General features: G+C 37.5%; 1 protein-coding gene across 5 annotated transcripts in view; it reads right to left on the reverse strand.

The window, feature by feature from the left end:
* FBXL13 (F-box and leucine rich repeat protein 13) overlaps positions 1 to 21,947 on the reverse strand; it is a 93,764-nt gene that overhangs the window by 58,609 nt on the left and 13,208 nt on the right. For 4 of the 5 annotated variants that reach the window (XM_087767568.1, XM_087767570.1, XM_087767567.1 and 1 more), the window contains exons 5-9: positions 21,577 to 21,731; positions 18,835 to 18,944; positions 18,057 to 18,152; positions 9,786 to 9,881; positions 6,655 to 6,790 (exon numbers count right to left, since the gene is read on the reverse strand). In XM_087767568.1, the coding sequence (XP_087623694.1) occupies positions 6,655 to 6,790; positions 9,786 to 9,881; positions 18,057 to 18,152; positions 18,835 to 18,944; positions 21,577 to 21,731 (593 nt within the window). The remainder of the gene's footprint in view (positions 1 to 6,654; positions 6,791 to 9,785; positions 9,882 to 18,056; positions 18,153 to 18,834; positions 18,945 to 21,576; positions 21,732 to 21,947) is intronic. The other variant, XM_087767569.1, reaches the window with a different exon arrangement.

Consider the following 21,947-nt stretch of genomic DNA (forward strand, 5'->3'; position numbering starts at 1 on the left):
GCTTTTGAGTGCTCACCAAAAGTGTGGGACATTCTCAAAGTCTGCCCTTCCTCCAGCTCATTTGTAAAATGCACATTATAGCACCTCCTTATCACACAGCTGTCTATGCGATTATACATTCATTAAAACTGTGATTATTCTAATACTATGGTAACAGAGCCATACAAATGCTCCAGCTAAGTAGACAATATCTCTAAAGGTAAAATTCCTTGCTACATAATATATTGGCTAAAAGTTCTTTTACAAAAAAAGGTGTTTTTACTGAATTACTATTCTTAGCTTTTACATAATTAAAATGTTTTTTTTAATTTCAGCATCAGTTCATATTGAACTAGCAGAACTAGTGCCTCTTAAAGATAGATATTATAAACCATTTTTTACACATGGAAAGGATAAGTAACTCCCCAAGCTCACATGGTGGACAAGTAGGAGATGCTGGGTTAAAACTTCAGTATTCCCAGCGCAAGCCTTAGACCAATCTCCTGCTCTTAGATCAGTAAGAAATATGTAAGTGCAGGATAGAGATTCAGGGCCAAAACTTTAAATATCTGTTGGCTATCATGGAAGAAGTTCTGGAACAGTCCAGGGAGAAAATCTGCTCCTTTAAAGATCTGCACACAACTACAGTGTTTGTGGATTCCTCTGGTGCTTTAGCCACAAGCCCAAAAGGTCACACATTTTGGTTTAGAAGTCCAATTCAAAGCACTCAGCGCTATTATGCTAACACGTAATAAAAGAACGACATAAAGCAAAAATTCAGAAATTATTAAGGGTGGTAGGAATGCCAAAGAATCCTTAAGCAAACACATCCTATTATTAACTGCATTCCTTCATGTCCTCTGTTATTCAGATTATGAATATATTTAATTGTGCTTTACTGATAAACTGAATAATTTAGCCATTTCTTCTGCAACATCTTTTAAAAACTTCATGGCAAATACAACAGTATCTGACTCATCCCTGCTCCTGGGAATACCTTAATTATTAAAGGTTAATCCTGATAAGATGAACACAGACGAAAATCCCATTTGGCCAGTAATATTCACTAAATGGGGCATTTTCTAGAAACTCAGAAGTGCTGAAAGAAAAAAAATCTGTCATAAGTAGCAGCCAGCATTAAGTGAAGAACTCCTCCTCCTCTCAAATTCTGGAGGATTATTTCAGTACAGAATGGAACTACGGGGAATGATTGAAAAGGACAGACAATGGAACCGCAGGAGAACATCTGTTATTGGCAGCACAGCCAATGGAGAAAAGCTGAGTAGGAAAAAATGAATTTATAAACCATGTTAGGTTAATTTCTGCAAAGAGTCAGCGTTAAGGAAAAAAACTAGCTTGAGGTAGGCTAAAGTCTGGGTAGAAAAGGCAATCCAGGAAAGGAATATAGGATACAAGCTGGGTGAGAGGTCTCCGATCTCTGTGGTCAGCAAAAGGTTACCAGTTGGAAAAGCAGTGGAATAAGACTGTGGACCGCAAGCAGTGGCCTAATTGTTGTAAATAACAAGTTCAAAGGCTCTGGGGATTCCTAAACAGATCACAAAATGCCCCTCTTAGGACCAAGGCTAAAACCTGGGGGTCGCAGTGATAGATAGGACAATTGTTCAGCAGAAGCCAGAGTTAAGGGGAATGTGTGTGATCATTCAGCGTTCTTGAACAGTGGCACCAGAAAGTGTTCCATCTGCCGAAGGTTCAAGGGGGATGATGAGCTGAACATGCTGCCTATATCTAACAGCACAAAATGTTTGGTGATAGCTGTTAAGTGTGAAATCTATAAGCGAGGGACATATCAACAGGACACTCTAGAGGAACATGGTTCAACAAGTACCCTGCAAATAAAGGTTTCAGCGTGAACTTGTGAAATCAGTGTCATCTCAGAAGCTCCATGAAAGAAACACTTGTGCAATAACACCAAAATGAAATTCAATACTTAAGAGCAGATCTGTCTAAGCCTCTTGAGAATCAACAAGTGAAAAGACTTCTAGCAGTCAAGAGAAGAATGGACTGAAGTTTCGAATGCTGTTTTGTCCTTGCTACTATTTTCCTTAGATGGCCTCTGGAGCTTTCAAGGAGTAGCTAGAAGTTCTATTCTTTTAACTACAATGCACTGTAACTTTATCCCTTACTGTCTAAAGTTATTGCATACTTCAGTTTTTGCAACAATTCTAGAGAATTGTTATAAAATAGATACAGGAGTATTCAAGTGGCGGTTTAGTTTCCTATAACTAAAAAAAAAAAAAGCCCGGGGGGGAAGCCTTCCTTGAAAAACTAGCTGGAATCCATTAGGGTTTTCTGGATGTTGGCATTTTCAGACACCCACACTGAGGATGTGGCAGAATAGACAGTAATTGCAATTGCAAATAATATAAGAACACAAGAATGGAAATACTAGATTGGGGCAAGGGTAATATAGGCTAGTATGTTCTGCTGACAGTGTCTAGTAGCAAATTCTTTGAGAAAAGACTGTATGAACAGGAAAAGCATATAGGAACTATGAAGATAGTACAGAAGGAGGCAGCCCAAGGAAAAAGACAAGAATATATTTGAAAAACATACATATGGGGGAAACAACTAACAGTTGATAAAAACTTCACCATTACAGAGTTAATTCCTATTTCTCTGAGTTTCTCTGAAATGTACTGTAAACTAAAGTCCACCCTCCATGAAACACCACAGCCACAAACCACAATTTAATGTTGATGTTTCTGTACTATTTAATCACAAAAGTCCCAGAAGCACTTCCATGTCTAAAAGAAAATCATGGACCTTCCTCTTCCTTTGTAAGTCCTTTCTTTCAGTAATTTCTCTCTTGATTCCCCTTCTTTCTCTGTCCATATCCAGGAATAAGGGCATGATAGTGCATCATCTTTCTGATAGGCAGTATATGTACTAGGAGTGCTGTCTTAAGGGATAAACTACAGTACTCTACAGAAGCAGTGCCCCTCTCTGTACACAGTGCACATGAAACAGAGGAAAGATGATCTTGCGCCATGTTTCGCCGTGACAGGGTGCAGGAAAAATGGATAGGTCTGTCAGTACTTGACCACTACTGGGAATAAAACACTTCAAAAGCTTCCGAGGAAATTTTAGCTCCCGCACTATGAATATGAATGGCAGCTTTTAAATGCAGTTGCCAGTCACACATGGAAGTCAAATGATTCTCTAAGATCACTGAGTGGGTGGAGTAATACCACAAACAGCTGAGCTGTAATGCATGCATCTCATATACTCATTTTTCTTTGGCACAACACATTCATTTGCCAAAGACAGTCTGAGCTGGAATCATATAACATTCATATGTAGATATTAAACAATGACTACTATTTCATGCATACACCACATACCAAAGTTGCAGTACATAAAAACAATTTTTAAAAATTGCAGCTAATTAATTTACAAAAAAATATTAACACAATTAGACAGCCAAACAAGCCTAAATCCCAGTTAATATCATTGCTGTTTTACCATTAACAATAAAAACATGTTGCCAAAATCTGTGTAATCTTGGATTTATTTGGAAAGATGAGGTCAGAACTGTAGCTCGGGGAAGTTCGAATGGAAAGGTTCATCACATCTGTAGCCTATAACTGAACAGACAGTTCAATGCAGTTTGTTAGCTGAAGAAATGTCAAAGGAAGAGAACTTCAATGTGATTTTCAATCACTAAAAAAACATAAATAGTTTTGCAGCCATTTTAAACCATTCACAAGAGCTTCAAAAGAACAGCACAAGTAGGCTGTGTGATCAATATCAATGAGTTTTAACAGAAGAAATATGTTATTAATCTAAACAGCAACAGTATACTGACATAAATGAGTTTCGTTCTGGAAAAGAACTACTGGGTATCTTCAAAGTTAGAAGAAACAGCTTTATAAATCAATGTTTTCTAAAAGCCCCTGTGGACCATGATTCATCACAATTAGTTTAAAATTAATAGCACTGAGTAGAGGTAAATGGACATAATCTTTGATTTTGAGCCTAGAGAAAACATAAATTATCAACAAAAATGGAAGATACATAGTTTGTAGAGACACAAATTGAATTTAGTGTCTTTGATATGTAAGACAAATGGAAATAGATGGCAACCAACATACTGATATTCCAACTGATAGAACCAACATGCTGATACTTCTAAGTTAAATTATTTGAACTAGATACGAATCAGTTAAACAATGCGATAGAAAAGGCAGTGTGTATACAAAAACTAATTCTATCGCAACTGTTCTTTACATGTTTTTAGCTTTAAACACAAAAAACATTACTATGGTTTTAGTTTTGTACTCAAATACATAAGGAAAACAAAATCATAAAAGGATTTAACATTTCTAAGTACAGCCCCCATAATGGAGGCGACGTGGCTGTGTATGATTTATTTTGGCTTGCTTTCTTTATTATCTGCCAAATTTCATTATAATCTTAAATTAAACTATTTCACTAAACAACTTGCATGTTGATATCATTGAGAATGTTATTTTATCCTGTGATTTAAAAGCCAAGACCATGACCAAATATACTTTTTATTCTTGGCCAGTTGTTCTTTCCCGTCACCACTCTAGAGAGCAAATTGTTCTCACCCATAATTACACAGTCATTTTCTAAAACAAAAGAAAACACACTGAAATTGTCATAGGCTGCATCAACAATTTCAATCACGTATTATCTGATTAAACAGTAAGTGCATTATAGTCTCGAAACATCAAAATACACCTTTTATTTGGAAAATAAAACATTTTCCTTTTCTTTTTTATGCATTTGCATTCAATTAAAGTATAGGCTAGAAAAGAGTCAATCAGTAACATTCTTCTGCTTGAGAAACACTGAAGTAAAGCTGTGCCAGGAATCAAAAACATTTCTTGGGATCTTGCCTAGTTGTAGCAGAAAAGTTTTTTCTCATGAAAACACTACCAAGATGTTTTAACACTCTTCATGATAAAATGGCTGAATAACAGTTAGGATGCAGGTAATTCCTAACAAATTAAGTACACTTTCATAGCTAGCACTGAACCTCTAACACGGATCATAAAAGGTTTTATTTTTCCTGCCCACTTCTCTGCTTAGTGGAGCATACAATTGCATTGAGAAAAAGATTACTGACCTGAAACTATTGCAAAATGCTGTCACAAAGGGAATTAACCTCTGATCACATGGTCACACGTACTTTCACACATATTTTCAGGAAGGACTAAGATGCTTTTCTACATCCAGAGGAACTCTGTTTTGGCAGTAGAGGAGAATCAAGTACCTATTATTTGTGCTAAAATTTGAACACCACATTAATATTTTGCACCACGCTTTGATTCTCTCTTTTTTTTTTTTTTTTTTTTTTTTGTCTATGAGCCTTTGGTTGGAGGCCAGTAACTAGCCGTATACCCCAGGGGTCAATACTGGGTCCAGTCCTGTTTAACATCTTCATTAATGATCTGGACAATGATATAGAGTGTACCCTCAGCAAGTTTGCAGCTGACACCAAACTGGGAGCAGTGGCTGATACACCAGAAAGTTGTGCTGCCATCCAGAGGGACCTTGATAGGCTGAAGAAATGGGCTTGCAGGAACCCCATGAAGTTCAACAAGGGGAAGTACAAAGTCCTGCACCTGGGGAGGAACAACCCCAGGCACCAGTACATGCTGGGGGCATCCCAGCTGGAAAGCAACTTGGCAGAAAAGGACCTGGGGGTCCTGGTGGACACCAGGTTGAACACGAGCTAGCGATGTGCCCTTGCCACAAAGACGGTGGATGGTATCCTGGGCTGCATTAGGAGGAGTGTTGCCAGGAGGCTGAGGGATGTGATCTTTCCCCTCTACTCAGCACTGGTAAGGCCACACCTGGAGTACCATGTCCCATTCTGGGCTCCCCAGTACACAAGAGACATGGCCATACTGGAGAGAGTCCAACAAGGGCAAAAAGATGGTTAAGGGACTGGAGCATATTTCCTATTAGGAAAGGTTGAGAGAGCTGGGACTGTTCAGCTGGAGAAGAGAAGGCTCAGGGGTCTCTTACCAAGGTATATAAATAGCTGAAGGGCAGGTGCAAAGAAGATGGAGCCAGGCTCTTTCAGTGGTGCCCAGTGACAGATGGGACAAAAGGCAATGGGCACAAACTGAAACACAGGAGGTGCCATTTGAACATCAGGGAACACTTTTTTACTACACGCAGGTTGCCCAGGGAGGTTGTGGAGCCTCTGTCCTTGGACATATTCAAAAGCCATCTGGACATGGTCCTGGGCACCCTGCTCTAGATGGCTCTGCTTGAGCAGGAGGGTTGGCCCAGATGTCCTCCAGAGGTTCCAACCTCAACCGTTCTGTGATTCTGTGATAATTATCTCAGTAGAGTTGGATTCTGGCATTCTGATATATTTAAGCATGTGTTGGCATTCCAATCTTATGTGTCATGTTACAGCATTTCACACGTAATACAAACCATTCTATGGCATTCTAGCAATGTTCAGTCATATGGATATTGCTGGGCCTGGAAACTGTAATGAAGGAAGGAGGCCCACATTTAAAGTAATTTTACAGATCTCATAATCACATTGCTTCGTTATGGCTGGACATACAGAGAAGAATATCGGCAGTAAAACGGGACAACAGCAAAGCACAGAGAGAAGACACAGTTTAAAAAGACAATTAAGATTTTAAAAATACGTGTAATACTTACCGATACTTTTAAAGCTAGGCCAGTGAAGAGAATAGCAACCTCGCAGATTCAACCGCAATACATATGGACGCCACTTCTGCAAAATATTTACTACTATTTGGTCCTGAACTTTATGCTTTACTGATGAAAAATTGATCTAAAAATTTAAACAATTGATATATAATTCAGTACTAAAATAGGTAGTACATACAAAATACACATCATTATGAAAATCCCTAGCAAATATATGAAGTTCTATGTAAACACTGAATCAATAGTCAGGAAAACACCGAAGTGTGTGCATTACGTGTATAAAAATTTCAGACAGCTGACTAAAAATACATAAATGCAGAGGAAGCATGTGTCTACAGTATTTATGGAGCTGAAGCAATTCTTGAACTGCCAAAATATGACATGCCAGAACATCACGTGCAAAGAACATTGTCAGACTTGAATATTTACTTTATTTTTTTCCCTTTAAGATGTATAAAATTCTAAAGTTGCTAAAGATTTTTTTTTTCTAATTAATGGTCTACTGATATATCAAGATATCAAGAATACATAACCTACCATCTTAGTTTTAGTAGAAGAATCCTTAAGTGATTTAAGCTGCAGGCTGGGGATATCTAGATCTCTGACTAAAAACATTATTTTTCTTAGTATATGTTAAAAGTTTGAGTTTAAGAAGTTTTAACAAAAATTACTAGAAAATAGTTTTAACAGTCTGTCTACCGAGTGTTTCAAAAAAAGCAGGAAAGCCAACATACAAACGTTTAATAAGAAATATCTCCTTTTCTGAAGAAGACTTTTTCATGCCTTCTTTAAATTTGTTCATAAAAAAGCTAGAAAAAGCTTTTTTTCCCTTTTGTATAATCTGCTACAGCTACACTGCTTCTGCTTGTTGTATATTTCATAATACATGTTTATTACCCAAATACTTTGAGAAATCAATCACCATTATTCCTATGCAGAATGCTTGGAAGTGGTTACAGTACTAGGAAGTCAGGAGTCTGGAACCTTTTCCAGTTTTTCACCTTCTTATTAGGATTTTGTTCTTCTTACATTAAAATTATCAGAAGTTTTAATATTAGTGTCATTAAGATCATGCATTCATCACAGTAACTTAAGACTAGACCTAATAAAGGCTCCAGGCACCTACAAGCCGAGTATTGCAGTGTCTTTTAGGTGTTGGTGCCCAGGGTAGATTCAACAACTCAGATCTGAGCAGAGACTCTACAAACTATCATGACAGCTAAGTACATCAGAAGGTCAATTTAAAGACGCTCACACAGAGAACAGGCAGCTGCCTAGAACCAGACAGTAGGACATGCAAGCAGCGTTGCTGAGCCCTCCAGAACTTCTTTACCTCAGTCAGGAAGGCAGATATAGGCCTCCAGCTACCTGGGAACTAGAGCCTGTGTCCCACTCAGGGAACAGAACAGCGTATTTGGGAGACCCAAGTTCAGATCTCTTCTCAGCCTCACAAGGCACAACTCTGTGCACCTTCTGGATCCCAAATGGATCTCTTTAAATGGGAGAGAGGTGCCTAGTGTCAGGGTCCTGGGTTCACCAACAGGCTCTGCAACCTCTTCCTTCCTCAGGGGAAGGTCCCAGAGTACAGGGTCAGTTCCTATATGTTGCAGCAGTGTAACTCTAGATAAGACTGTTGCAAAAACAGTTCATTGTGTGAAAGAGCTGGAGAAGCCTCATTAGGGGTTTCCCCACTTGGCTCAGGAGCCGCCTTTAAGCTCATGCCCTTGCCCTGAGCCTTTGCTTGAACTACACTTCAGGCATGTCTGTATCCAGCCATGTGTCTGGCTGACCCTGAACCTCACTCATGGATTTCACTTCCAGATTAGACCTTGGAGATGCCTCTTCACAACAGGGCTGACTGGCAGTCTCTGGTGTGTGTCTGACCCTGGTTACTGTCACTGGACCCGCTCTGCTCTTCTTGCACAGGTTCTGTGGGACCATGCCCCTTGTAAGTGGGGGGCACTGCCCCTGCCTGCCCTTCTAGCACCTTCGCTCCCAGTTCACCTTCTCTTGCAGAGCAGCCCTGCTGCTTCCTCACACTAAGCTCTGCAGGTCATGCAGTTCTTGGAGAAAAGAGAAGAACAATCACCTCCTTCCTCACCATCATCATCATCATAAACTTTTAGGTCCAAAAAGGAGATGCCTATCAGATTAGACATCTCCAGGATTGTGCAGAAGATGCACAGGGTATTTTGGATTGTAATTTCAGACTTGAGGGCCTAAAATCTGACTAAATCATGTTTGAAGTGCCCACACACTTTTAAAAATCTGGCCTTAATCTTTCTTTGTACTGCTGATAAACGGCTATATGTGAGGCAATCATACAGAAGCAACGGTGATATTGGTTGAGGTGCCACGGCTAGTCTTAAGCCACTGCCTAAGGACTGGGGAGCCTTCAGGTAGGCCTTCACACCTGAAGCCTCATCTGCACTACTGAAGACAACAGCAATGAGCAGTGTGATTGTATTTTTAAGTTCAAGGCAAAGACAGGAGTAGCTATTTCAGGCATGGCCCCAAACAAACTATGCTAGCATGGTCACACAATGCACAGCAGAAGGCAAGTTGACCAAAATGTGTGTGCTAGGGAACTGGACTGCTAGGGTAGAAGAAACAATGCAGTACCTTGGACACTGACATGTGCTCTGGAGACACAGTGACCACCTCAACAACGATGAGAGCTCATGAGTATGGAACTGAGCTGGTCTGCACTACTTGTTCCAGGGATGACAGGAGTCTCTCTAGAGCAAACACAAGCAGTCTCGGGGTATCTGTAACTGAATTTATGTTCTCCTTCCACAGTAGCCATATAGTGCCTGTTTAGATGACCAAGGTAGCCTAAGACACCTCACTTAACCGTCTAAATTTAGTGGGCTATAGCCAAGCCTTAGTGGATGATTCTCTTCCAGTTCCACCAATTTTATAATGATATACCACAGACAACTTCATTTGAGTTGCTTGTATTTTTTTATTCACGTAGCTGAGTAAAACAAGTCATATTCTGGGATAAAACTTTTATCCTAGATATTTAGCATTCTTAAAGTAACCTACTTCCTTGCCTCATTCTTTTTTTAAAAGAAATAAAATTGAAATAAAATATTGAAAGTGGTTATCTTACTTACGTCACTCCATAATGAACTGTTCCGAGTTAGTAGCATCCATGTTTGGCTAACTTGAGCACATCTTGCCAGATCAACTAAATTTACATAACGGAAAATCTATATCAGAAAAACAGACATAAATGATATTAAAAACTATTCAATAAGAAGCACTGCTGTATTAAATGATACATATTCACCTATCCTAAACAACAAGAGCTATTTTAAAATTAAATACTTCTTTCTTAGGAGTTTAAACACACCTTTTATAGCAGAATGTCAATTATTCCCATTAACAGTGTTAACAAAGAGTATGAAAAGACAGCTTGCTTAAAAGCTCCTAAATTCAGGCTGTGATGGAGAATGACAGGTATGTTTCAAAACTGTACATTTTTCATGGACTATGAGCAGTTTCTCCCTAGTAACAAGGGATAGGAAGAGAGGAAATGGCCTCAAGCTGCGCCAGGGGAGGTTTAGGCTGGATATTAGGAAAAACTTCTTCACCAAAAGGGTGGTCAGGCACTGGAACAGGCTGCCCAGGGAAATGGTTGAGTCTCCATCCCTGGAGGTATTTAAAAGATGGGTAGATGTGGTGCTTAGGGCCATGGTTTAGTGGTGGACTTGGTTAACGGTTGGACTCGATGATCTTAAGGGTCTTTTCCAACCTTAATGATTCTATGATTCTATGATTCTATGATTCTGTGAAATGAGGGAAAATATGGTAAAATTTAATGTCTTTGCTATAGAAGAAAATACACATTATATTATAACCATCTGAAAATATATGATTCATTTAAGACTCAAAGACAAAGAGCATATGCAGAATTTTATATAAGACAGCTGGATTATTTACATACTAAAAACTCCCATATCCATAATCATTTGCAGAACTGAATTATTTCATCATATGCTGAAATATAAATATCTGATATGAAACACAACACTTAAAATGTGCAGTTCTAAGTATGAAAAAGAAACCAGCTGAAAGGAACACAGTTAATAAAATTCCACATCACTTTTCCTAAAGCAACTTTTACATAAGGAAAACTTTATGCTTGTAGTGGAATTACTTTCATAACTGCACAATAATACTTCAATGGCAACGGCTTTAACTGGGTATGGTAATTGGCTGATAGCAAAAATACAAAAAGAACTGTCTAATTTTATCCCATAACTTGTCACTGAAGAGAAATTTTTCTTAATAATATACATTTTCAAAGAGCTTAGCACTTAAGATACATATCTTAATAGTAAGATGTCAAAGTGAAAACATAACAAAGATGCCAGTGTGTTTTACAGAAGAGTATTTCCATATTAGTTATTCAACTTTCCATACAATAATGCATACAATAAAACCTGTTGTTCATCATAGCAGTATATGAAGTATGATTTGAAGTATGCTCCAGAAAATGAATGCATACTCTGTACAGAGTTCACTCAAACTATAGAGGCACAAGAGAAATCTTGAGTCAAACAGAGGCTTTGAGACTCAAATGACTGTTCTACACAAAGCAATACACACAAGCCTTTGTAAAAGTAAGTAAATAATTGCAAATTTTGTTTCACTTCTAGTAATCAACATAGCTAAGAAGTGAAGAAAGAGTGACTACCTGTGTAAGTGTAGAGTACACGGATTACCAAAGTGCAGGTTATCTTGGTTATACTGAAATATGCCTTATAGTAAATGAGTCACTAAGAAACTGTTAGGAAAAGGGATGCTCTAATAAAAAAGATGTTTCACTAAAGGAAATATTCCTTCCTTAAGAGAGACTTTTATCCTGATTTATATTCTGTGCAGTTCTACTGAAATGAATAGGATTGAAAAACATATCGGCTAGAACCCATTTTCATCAGAGAGATTAAGTTCAACAAAAAGAAACAAGCAGAAATATCACGAGTATTCTACCAAGATTTAAAAATATTTTCTGTTTCAACCTATAGAAACTATCCAAAGGCTATAATTTCTTTAGCTAGAAAAGGACAAATCAGGTAGGAAAATCACTGATAATATGTCTTTTACCACTAGAATTTAATCACAATCCTCAAAACGTGCTGCTGTCCAACAAGCTGTCTGTATTCATTTCATATAAACTACTTAAAACAATTTAAAAAATCAGGTTTTCTGTCTTTATGTATTCATTTTGAAATCTTGGGAGCTTGCTATAGCCATACTCATTTTAAAGATATTTAAGTGGTTTAGAATGCAGTTGGGGACTTACAAAGATTTTTTAAAGTACAAAAATGTGTAGGCCCTTTTCAATAGCAAATTGCTTCTGTACACCCCATCCCTTCAAAGACTTGCATCCCATGGTAATTATAGTTGGATCCATCACAGGCTTCTCTAACCAAAAGTCTGTTTAATTTGGACATGTGGATTATTTCCTTAACTTCAAAACTTAATCTAATTTAAAACTCTAAGGAATTTTGACACAGCTCACAGAAAGTATTTGAATAAATGGAACTATATGACTTATTAGAATGAGAAAGAAAATATTGACTGTATTATTATTCATTAATAGGCTTTAGTTTCATATTAGAAGAACAAAAGCAAGGCTTTTAATTTGACACTCTCTTGCTAGTAACGTCTTGAATTTTCAGTTCTGAAAAGGTCTGTTGAAACATTTATTTCGTGTTAGGTCAAGACCACAGTAGCCAGCTCTAAAGCACAGCAATCATTTTCTGTCAATAACTCCACATTAGGGTACTGTGGTGCCACTGACTTTTTTAGGAAACTGTAATTTACAAAGCAAATGGTTTCCAGCTGGCCCTGAGGACAGATCCTGTCCCAGCAGTAAATACAAACTGACAGATATTTTTTTGCACAGAAGCAGAACAGAAAGCTGCAATAAACGATAGCATACTCATAATGATATTTGCTAAATACCCTGTGATTTTGAAATGATCCACCACCAAATATCATCTACAGTGACAGAGGCAATAAAGTGTCCTTATCATAAGTTCCAAAACTTTGAGAAGTCCAGGCACACTTTATTTTCCACAGTCTGTGACTGCTCAGAGCAAACACAGATTTTGCCTGGAGGAGACAAGCACCCAGTAACAGTCTCCTGTTGAAGGCAATTGTATCTACATACTGGATCCACCAAAAAGAGAGCATGAGGATTCATGGAGGGAAAGGAAGAGAGAAAGGAAGAGAGAAAGGGAGGAAGAGAGAAAGGGAGGAAGAGAGAAAGGGAGGAAGAGAGAAAGGGAGGAAGGAAGGAAAAAGAAAGGAATGCGTGCTTTGCCTTTCTGCAGCAAATGGTTAGGCACTCAGCTAGTGGGAAGCTCTGGTCTGTGCCAGTAAACAGAAGAGCTCTTTCTGCACTTCCTATAGTGAATAAAATAGTGACAGCTCAAGAAAAAGAAACCAGGTGACAGCCACACGGATTTGCACATCTCTTTGGATCAAGGGAGCTACATTCTTTTTAAATACAAAACAAGCATTTCAGTAGGCTTCCTGCTTTTCTGTAATAATTTTTGTTCCCTCTGCACTTTACACATAAATAAAGCCATTATTTTCTGGCTTGCCCCAAAGACCCACAGCTCTAGCTTCCAGCCCACATATGTAATAACTTGTACTACTTATCCCACATACACAAAAAAACTTGCAAAAGTACTTTCAGCACAGCTGGCTCAGCCTGTTCTCCCTCGCGTGCCCTGAGGGAGACCCTCCAGAAGGCGCTCCCCAGCCCCACACGCTTCCATGCCCCTCCATGCACCCCTCCCCAAATCCCTGCACTGCTGCTGTCATCTTTTTGTTGATCCCAGTCCTTAACCCTCCCTACCCCAACATAACCCAAGAAAATCAGCTCCCATCCCCTGCAGCCCAACTTCTCTTGGGATAGCTCCCTAGGAAAAAATAGGAAACTGCTGCACCCCCATGCATGACAACAACCACAGTGTACCCCACGACAGCTCAGTTTGTCTCACCACTGCTACGCAAAAAAAGGAAGAGGGAGATGGCAAACCCTGTCTAGCACACCGGCCAGTTAACAACACCCCCGCCCTGTTCTTGTCTGGGCTACTGTCTTCATCTATATCCCAAACCTATGTCTTCACTATCTCAAAGTAATGCTATTCTCTTCATTCTGTTTAGAGACAGAACTTTTTTTTTTTCTTTTGGAGGGAGGAGGCAGGGGGGAACAGGCAAGAAAAGAGGGGAGAGGATGGATTGGATGAAGTTTTGGGGAGGCTTATTTCTCCTCCTAGGGTGTATGAGGAGGCTCCCCAGAAAGACCTGCTTCCATCTCCCCCTTACTCCCTGTGTGAAAACTGCCAGCTTACAGCTCTGCGGTCAGCACAGCCTTCAGAGCAGTGACAGGGGTGTGAACCTCTTGGGTAAAGGTGAGAATTTCACTCACATCTCCCCACAGACGGTGAAGGGACCCACTCTTTAAATTACGCCTAAAAGGAACGCACAAATATTTCCTTCTCCAATGACACTTTGAAGAAAAACAGCAGCAGCTGCTACGCCCTGTATGCTCTAAAACTGCCTATGGACTCTCAGGCTAGAAAGGCGGAGACCTGTTTCATTGACAGATCCCAACAAGCTTATCCTTGAGGCACTGCAGTTCAGTGAACACCCTACACCTGCCAAACCAGGCAGATCCACTCATGCTTCACCCATTTCCCCACCACTTGTTCCCCATCTCCTCCTCTGTACCCAAATAACTGTTCGTGCAGCCACACAATGAGCCGGATTAAGGAATTGATCCAACTGTCAACTGATTCAGTAAAAGAAGAAAATGAAAGAAAATTTTTCAGACAGTTCTGTTCCCTGATGCGGTTCATATAAATGATTGTAATGAACACAAAGGAAGAACAGTGCTGTGGCGAGAAAGGGTAAATGGGAATCATAGGAAGGTTGGGACAGCTTCCCTCCAATGATAATTGCGGGTTCAAGATCCTCAGCAAAACTTCAAGTTCTGAGGAACCTGAATATTGAAACCTTGAGCATTTGCACAGTTAAATGACACCAAACAATAATTTTAAGGATCTTCATTTTAGATCTAGGTGACAAACTCCTACCTAAGTTTATTTTACATTTTTAAATCCTTTAGTGAACTGGAGCATAGGTTCCTCCCAGAAATAATATTATGTTACATATTAAAAGCTTTTTATTTTCCTATGCTGTAAAGAGGGGGAAATAACAGGACTGAACCATAAGAAAACAGGACTGAAAAAAATCATATTTCAAAATTATTTACTACATACAAATAAGAACAGAAAACTACATTTGCTTCAGTTCAATGAACAGGCAGATATTACATATCTGAATATGTAATTCACAATTTCACAATATGTGAAAAGCTGTACAGAAACTGGTTTGTACAGCTTGTCTTTAGGAATAAAAAGCTATACAATAGGTATACCGCTTAAGATGCAAGATTTTTATATTTCTTTATCTTTACCTGCGTGCTCAGTCACAAGAAAAGAACTGTGACAAAAAATGTATATTCCTGAATGGGCTCGTTAAAGATCTTTTTAATTAATCAGCAGATTTGAAAATACTCAAAAAATGTTATTGTTACTTATTGTTTCCTGAAAATCCAACAGATATTGATCACTCTCTAGTGAAAAACTCAACAATTACTACAATGGAGTTTTGACTAACATTCCCTAATATATTCACCTTACCCTGTTGTTGTTTTTCATTTTATTACCTCTTGGGTTGTTTCACTGCAGTGATATAATTAGTTTTGATTTCTTTTTTGACATACAATTTCCTTAGCTTTAGCTTTTGTATTTGGATTTTAGATATGCAAATGCTATATTTAAATAAAGACAAACAAAAATAATCCCTCTTCCTACAACGACATATTTATATATGGATGACAGAAATATGGCTTGAAATTTGTGTGGATCATGCAATTTTCTTTTTTCTTATTCTTTAGGTTATTATTTCCTGTTCAAATCAGTAGAATTCTCACTACTACTTCATTCTCCTCAAAAACGCACATTAAAATATACATTAGGATGGGACCAAAGTCTAATCTGGCAAACTACCTTGCTTTTCAGCTCCATACCTCAGAGTTGGAATTGCTCTAGAAATGGAAGACATCAATGTTTCCTGCTAAGCCATTGAAATAGCACTTGAAAGTACATTTATGTAGACTGTAAAATTAACTTGACATATAAACAGAAGAGAAAATTATATAACGTATTTTTACAGCTGCTCTGTAGCCTTAATCAAAAACTGCACCTACATACCTCAGAATAGCTGTCATTCTTTTCAATATGTTAATATCTGGACTCTGGTTTTCATGTGCATAGCTTTTACGTATGTGAGATCTGATTCTTTGTGACAGCAGCACATGTAACTGTGAATGTGATGTGACCTCAAAAAAGGGCAACCTACAAGGATAGCTTAACATGTCACTATATTTTGAGTTCATGGTTTGGATGTCAAAAAAACAAGGCTCATGGATTAAAATAAAATAAACAGATTTCTCCCAAGCTACAAAAAAAGGAATGATACTGTCAATATTGTTTGTTATGGAACTAACAGAAAGGATGCTAGTATAGACACCAGAATTCCTGAAAATTTGAATAACTATTTATTTATTTATAGGTATGACAAGTTTGATAGGTATGGACACATGTAAGCTATAATACTATCTTTAATATATATATATAAAAATACACACACACACACACTCTCTCTCTCTCTTCCTTATATAATACTACCTTCTATATATAATACTATTCTAGTGTATAATATTACCTTATTAGGAAAGAGAACATTAGGAGGTGGCACTATAGATCAAATTTTGGTCATTCTGCTACTCATGCAGTAAATCAATCTCTCTCTGTTTTAGTGGTGTTTACACTTGTATGGGAAGAATATTCCCTTTTGAGTGCACTGCTGTTGAAGAAGAGGTTCATACTAGAGATTCTTCCTTAACTTGTATCAATGTCTTAGTAATCAGAGGTATGAGTATTATGGCTCCCAAATTCTTTAGGAGAGATACTGCTGCTGCTGCAAGGGGCCCATATCTGAATCATTCGATAGCAGAAGTTCTCTGGTTACTGAGTGAGCCAGTACTAAGAAAACAGCACAGACTAAACTCCATTGATGGACCTAAATCAAAATAAACCAGTCTCACCTCCATGAAGACCGTATGCACCACCAGTGGAATCCAGATAGCTAACATCAAGAAGAATTAAAGCATGCTGCACTTTTGGTGAGTAAGGTCTGTAAACTACGTACATGATTTAGCTTACAGATTCAAGTTTCCTGTGATGTCAGTAGCATTATGCACATACTTAAAACTAAGTATTGGCATTTGGGTTTTAGACTTCATTGGATAAAAACGGAATTTTGAGTTCACTATAGTCCATACTATTTAAAGAAAAACATATCATGTTTTTCTGAAATATCACTTTGCAATGTTAAATTCATGGAAAAACATGATAGGACAAATTAAAGCTTATAAATAAGAAGATAAAATGAAAACATTTTAGCAGTAGTTCCAATGTATCCCTCAATGGCAATTATTTTCAGTAACCAACCTATAATTCAGTTAAACTGGCCTCTACAACTGAAGGCCCCACAACCAGTAGTTAATAATTCTGTTCTTTTTCTAAAACACTGCCTAAAATCAATCTTCCTGCTTCTGAGTAGAACTACCTTCTCTTCTAGAAGTTAGCGTATTAACAAGCTTTCACTCTTCACAATTACATTTTGTAAGGATACAAAAATACTGAATAAAGCAACCTTTTAAATAAACAAATTAATTTAAATAAATTGAATAAAAATGTTTGGAAAGAAATCTCTCCCTATCCACTGTGCCCTTGCAGTAGATTCCTCTACTCTACTCTTGCTTTCTGGCCTAGCAATTTTTTCCTGTCTTAAGGAGCTGCACAATGTCCATACAGTCTTCTGTATATTTTTAAGAAAATTAAACTGCTTTCTATCACATTTGGGGCTTGGCTTACGAGCTTCTATTCACTGCAAACAAACGCCTTTACTTCTCTCAGGAGTTCCACTCTCATCTATCCTACAGATTTCCTGATTTCTTGTTATCCCTTTCTGTGTTTCCCTCTCTCTGTTTCAGTCTCAGCTCGGAGAAGCTTCTGGATGTCAGGTTAGGGTATGCAGAATATGATCAGGTGCCACTGAAGGAAAGAATAGCATTACCATCCTTCAAAGGATTCCACCTGACTCTAAGTGAACAATGTAAACAGGAACCTTCCTTTCCATCACACAAACACGTCCTTTTCAACAAAACATGATATATACCATTTATGAAATATACACATTAAAAATTAGGAAGAACACCAACTATCACAAACCTGTAATAAGGCTTTTACTGGTAAATGGGATGTTTCATGTCCGACAGTAAGATCATTTGTTTCAAAACAGCCTTTCTGACTTTCCTTTGCCAAACTCTGAAAAAAGATGGTACAAGAGAAGTACAATTTTATCTTAATTGCAGGTTCAAAGTTTCAAATACATTTAAACATTCAAAAATGAAATCAAATTTGCTAAACTTAACTAGGTATTTTCAAATCCCCATGTAGCTACACATCTACGAACATTTGTAACTGCTATTACTAAGAATAATCATAGTTTTAGGGTGCATCTCGTGATTTTGCATCATAGCAATACAATACAGAAGCATAGGAGACCATCTGCATTTCCAAAGTAAAACACTGTGTATACTAGTTTGTGCACACAATATGACATAAACATACGAATGAAACATTCGCACATGTGAATTTTTCAGACAAGTCTTCAAAAGGCATCACTACTAAAATCTCTCTGATGTCATATTGTATCCAACAATATTGTATCCAACAATCCAACCAATCCAGCTAGGTCACTGATAATATACAACAACACTCAATCCCTTTTGCTGCTTAAGGTATGACCAAACTTTTACTTGTAGAATATAGAGGTAATGATCTGCTTCCCATAACACCATAAGTACTGAATAGTAGTATTATTAGTAGTAGTACACTAAAATGCTTCATTTAATATTGATAGAGCTGCTTTTCCATAACAGTTGGAATTAATAGAGTTAATCTTTAATCATTGAGCTTACTATATTTAAACTATTATACTGCATACCTCAAAATATGCTTTTGTTTTCAAAGAACTGTGGGCCTCTGCATGCCAAGCTTTCACGACAGCATTTAAATATATTTTGGTAAAGATCTGTTGCAGACTCTTTGCTGCCACTGAAAATATACAGAATTATAACCAATTTGAGGACCACAAGTAAGAGCAAGTATGTCATTTAAATGCTTTAGATGAATGACTGTCTATCAAACTACATTTCAATAAAATAGCTATTCAATTCAGCGTCTGTAAGGAAATAGATATCAACTTTTTACAATAGATACAATTAAGACCGTTGCAATAGGATTTCAAGTTAGCAGGCAAGGCATAAACATGACATATTTCCAATTTATCAGAGTTCTGTATAAGACATTACTGATCTACAGTTTGATCTACCAAATTGCCCAATAATTTCATAGAGCTTGGAGGTACAAGATGTATACAGACCTCAGTGAAATAAAATACAATAACAAAACTTTAATAATGTGTCAGATGGCATAGAAGTCAAAAGTCATAAGAATAAATTCAGTAAAGTCAAGTCCTTAGTGTTACACCAGTGTTAAACATACAAAGAACAGTAAAGCAGCTTATGAAAGAACACGTGTTCATTATGAATTAACGTAAACATTTTAAAAAATTACTTTTAAGGAAAGTTTGGAAGGAATTGACTTTTCTTTAGTCCAGCACAAAAAAAAAAAAAAAAAAAAAAAGCATGGGGAATACTCTAACCGTCCTTCTATATGTACAAGGTGTTACAAATGCAATCAAAATAAAATGCTCTTCACAGCCACTGAAATAAAAACAAGAGGAAATAAGTGCAATTTTCTGCAAAAACTTAAGTCATTCAAATTTTTTTTGTCAGTTAACTTTGTAAAAAAACCTGCAAAGCTAAAAAAAGCTACAAAGGGAGCTGAGAGACGACTCTTGATACTTTCAAGAACGTATAGATGTTTACGTAGCTTAGCCCTATATAATCCTATCTTATGGACAAGGCCTAAGCTTGATTAGTGTGACATGCAGTCTTCACTATCAAAAGAAGGATTAAAATGTAAATTTTGATATATTAAATACATACTATAGAATCACTTATCTACTATTTTTTAACAAAAAGGTGTGTTGAAATTCAACTGAAATAAATTATTATAAAGGTACATTTAAGATCCATTCTTGTTTGTGGGGGAAAAAAAAAAAAATCCGTGTGTCTCAAATCTGGCAAGAGATGCACTGTTGACAGTATAAACCTCAGTCTGTTTTCTGTTACCTGAGTCATGCTCAAACACTATGTGTTCTAGGGAACATATTCTATGATATTACTTAATTATACACTTTAATAAGTGTACATTTTACACTTTAATTACAAACTTTAATAACTTTTTAGGCTATACAGCCAATAAGATACAGAAACTGGAAATATTTGCAAAGCAAATGCCTACAAAATAATATCAAATTTTCATTGCCCAAGTGAGGAAGGCAAAAACTCTCAGTATTGCAAGGGAAGGCCAAACTGCATCTACATTAATTTGCTCTGACATTCATCAATCAAGATCTAACAGCCCACTGACCTGCCCCTTTAATTCTTTCTCACAACACACTGTTCACTCCTGAACTTTTTGCACAGATCACTCCTTCATGGGTTGTGTTCATAGTACAGTAGAGTTCTACTATAAGCAGATTCCCAAAACGATCAAATTTTATTTAAGAAAAAAAGACCCACCTCTTTTTTTTTTTAATTCTCTATCATTCCAGCGACCTTGTTTACAGTGCAATCCCACAAACAGTTATACGGGTACTAGTCAAGAGTCAACGAATAGAGTCACACAGCCAAGAATGACTAAATGATATTTCTCCATATGTCAGCTTTGTCATGGAAGGAAATATACTGTGTAACTATGCCCTCTAGACGTCTCCTCCTCTGCTTCCGTGAATTTAAAATTAACAAAAGGTGCCTTGGCTGAAAGCAATATTTATAAGAGAATATAAAAGGAAGTAATAAAAAAGAACAGGAAGTCTCTGAAAACTGCCTAGGGGAGTGAGACAACAGCTTGGGCCTCTGGCTCTGTAAGAGCAATGTCTGAGTCACACAGAACTGCCTGAGCTCAAATTCAAAGCTATAGGTAGTGCTTTTGGCCCATTCTTTACTTTTATGAAACTTCTGTCTGGGTGGACTCAGGTTAACAGAGTCTATGTTCACAGCTACTGCTGTGTGGAGACTTTTAAAAAAACCCATACCCACAGGATCTGTGGAACACAAAGTCTCAGGCAGAATGAACAAAGTATTTTTTTTTCTGTCTTCTGACTTTTTTTGTTTTATTTTGATCTTCACTCCTTCCCCACTTCTCATCATGCATTCCCTCTAACTGAAGCCAAGACTCCCAACTCTGTGATCCCTCCTGTTTTATCCCTATCGCTCTAATCTTCACCTCCCAGAAAAGCATCCCGACTCACTCCACCCTGTACTTCTGACATATGCTCCATTTCCCTAATGCCTCCCAAGCCTGCTTTGCATCAGCATCACCGCTCAGTCTTCAGAGAAGAGTACCAGCACCCAGCTGGTACTACCAGCCCTAGCAAAGAATACAGGGAACTGCCTCTCACGGCATTCATGGCATCAAGTTGCCACAGGTCAACCAATGAATGGCATCCTGCAAAAAGAAATACCTGTTGGACCAAGCATATTTAATTTATACTGCATAATTTTCTTTTATATAACATGTATTTTTTGTCTTATGCAAAGCAGCTATATAGACTTACATGTCATTGTTTCCTTGTGAATCTGCACCCACGTGCTCCACTTCTGTATAATTACTCTTAACATTTGGACATTATAATGGACTACTGCTAGAGCCATCTTCTGCTTTGCCTTTTTTCTTTTGTTCTTTCTCATCAGATTATATTTTATCCATCCTCTGAATTTTAAAACAGAATGAGTAATTTAATATGTCTCCTGACCTGAATGAAGTAAAATCTGTAAAACTCTGCAATTTGCTGTAAAATACAAAGCAGTCAAGTTCAACAATATAAACTCCTGAATAGAACTGACGTTTGTTATTTATAATTTAAATAAAATATGCATTGATAATATTTTTCAGTAGTAGTTCAGTCACTCATTGTAATAAAGTTTT

Source organism: Nipponia nippon, unplaced genomic scaffold (assembly GCF_047370975.1).
Source record: "Nipponia nippon isolate SJK-2023a ecotype South Korea unplaced genomic scaffold, ASM4737097v1 scaffold_3, whole genome shotgun sequence".
Lineage (NCBI taxonomy): Eukaryota > Metazoa > Chordata > Aves > Pelecaniformes > Threskiornithidae > Nipponia > Nipponia nippon.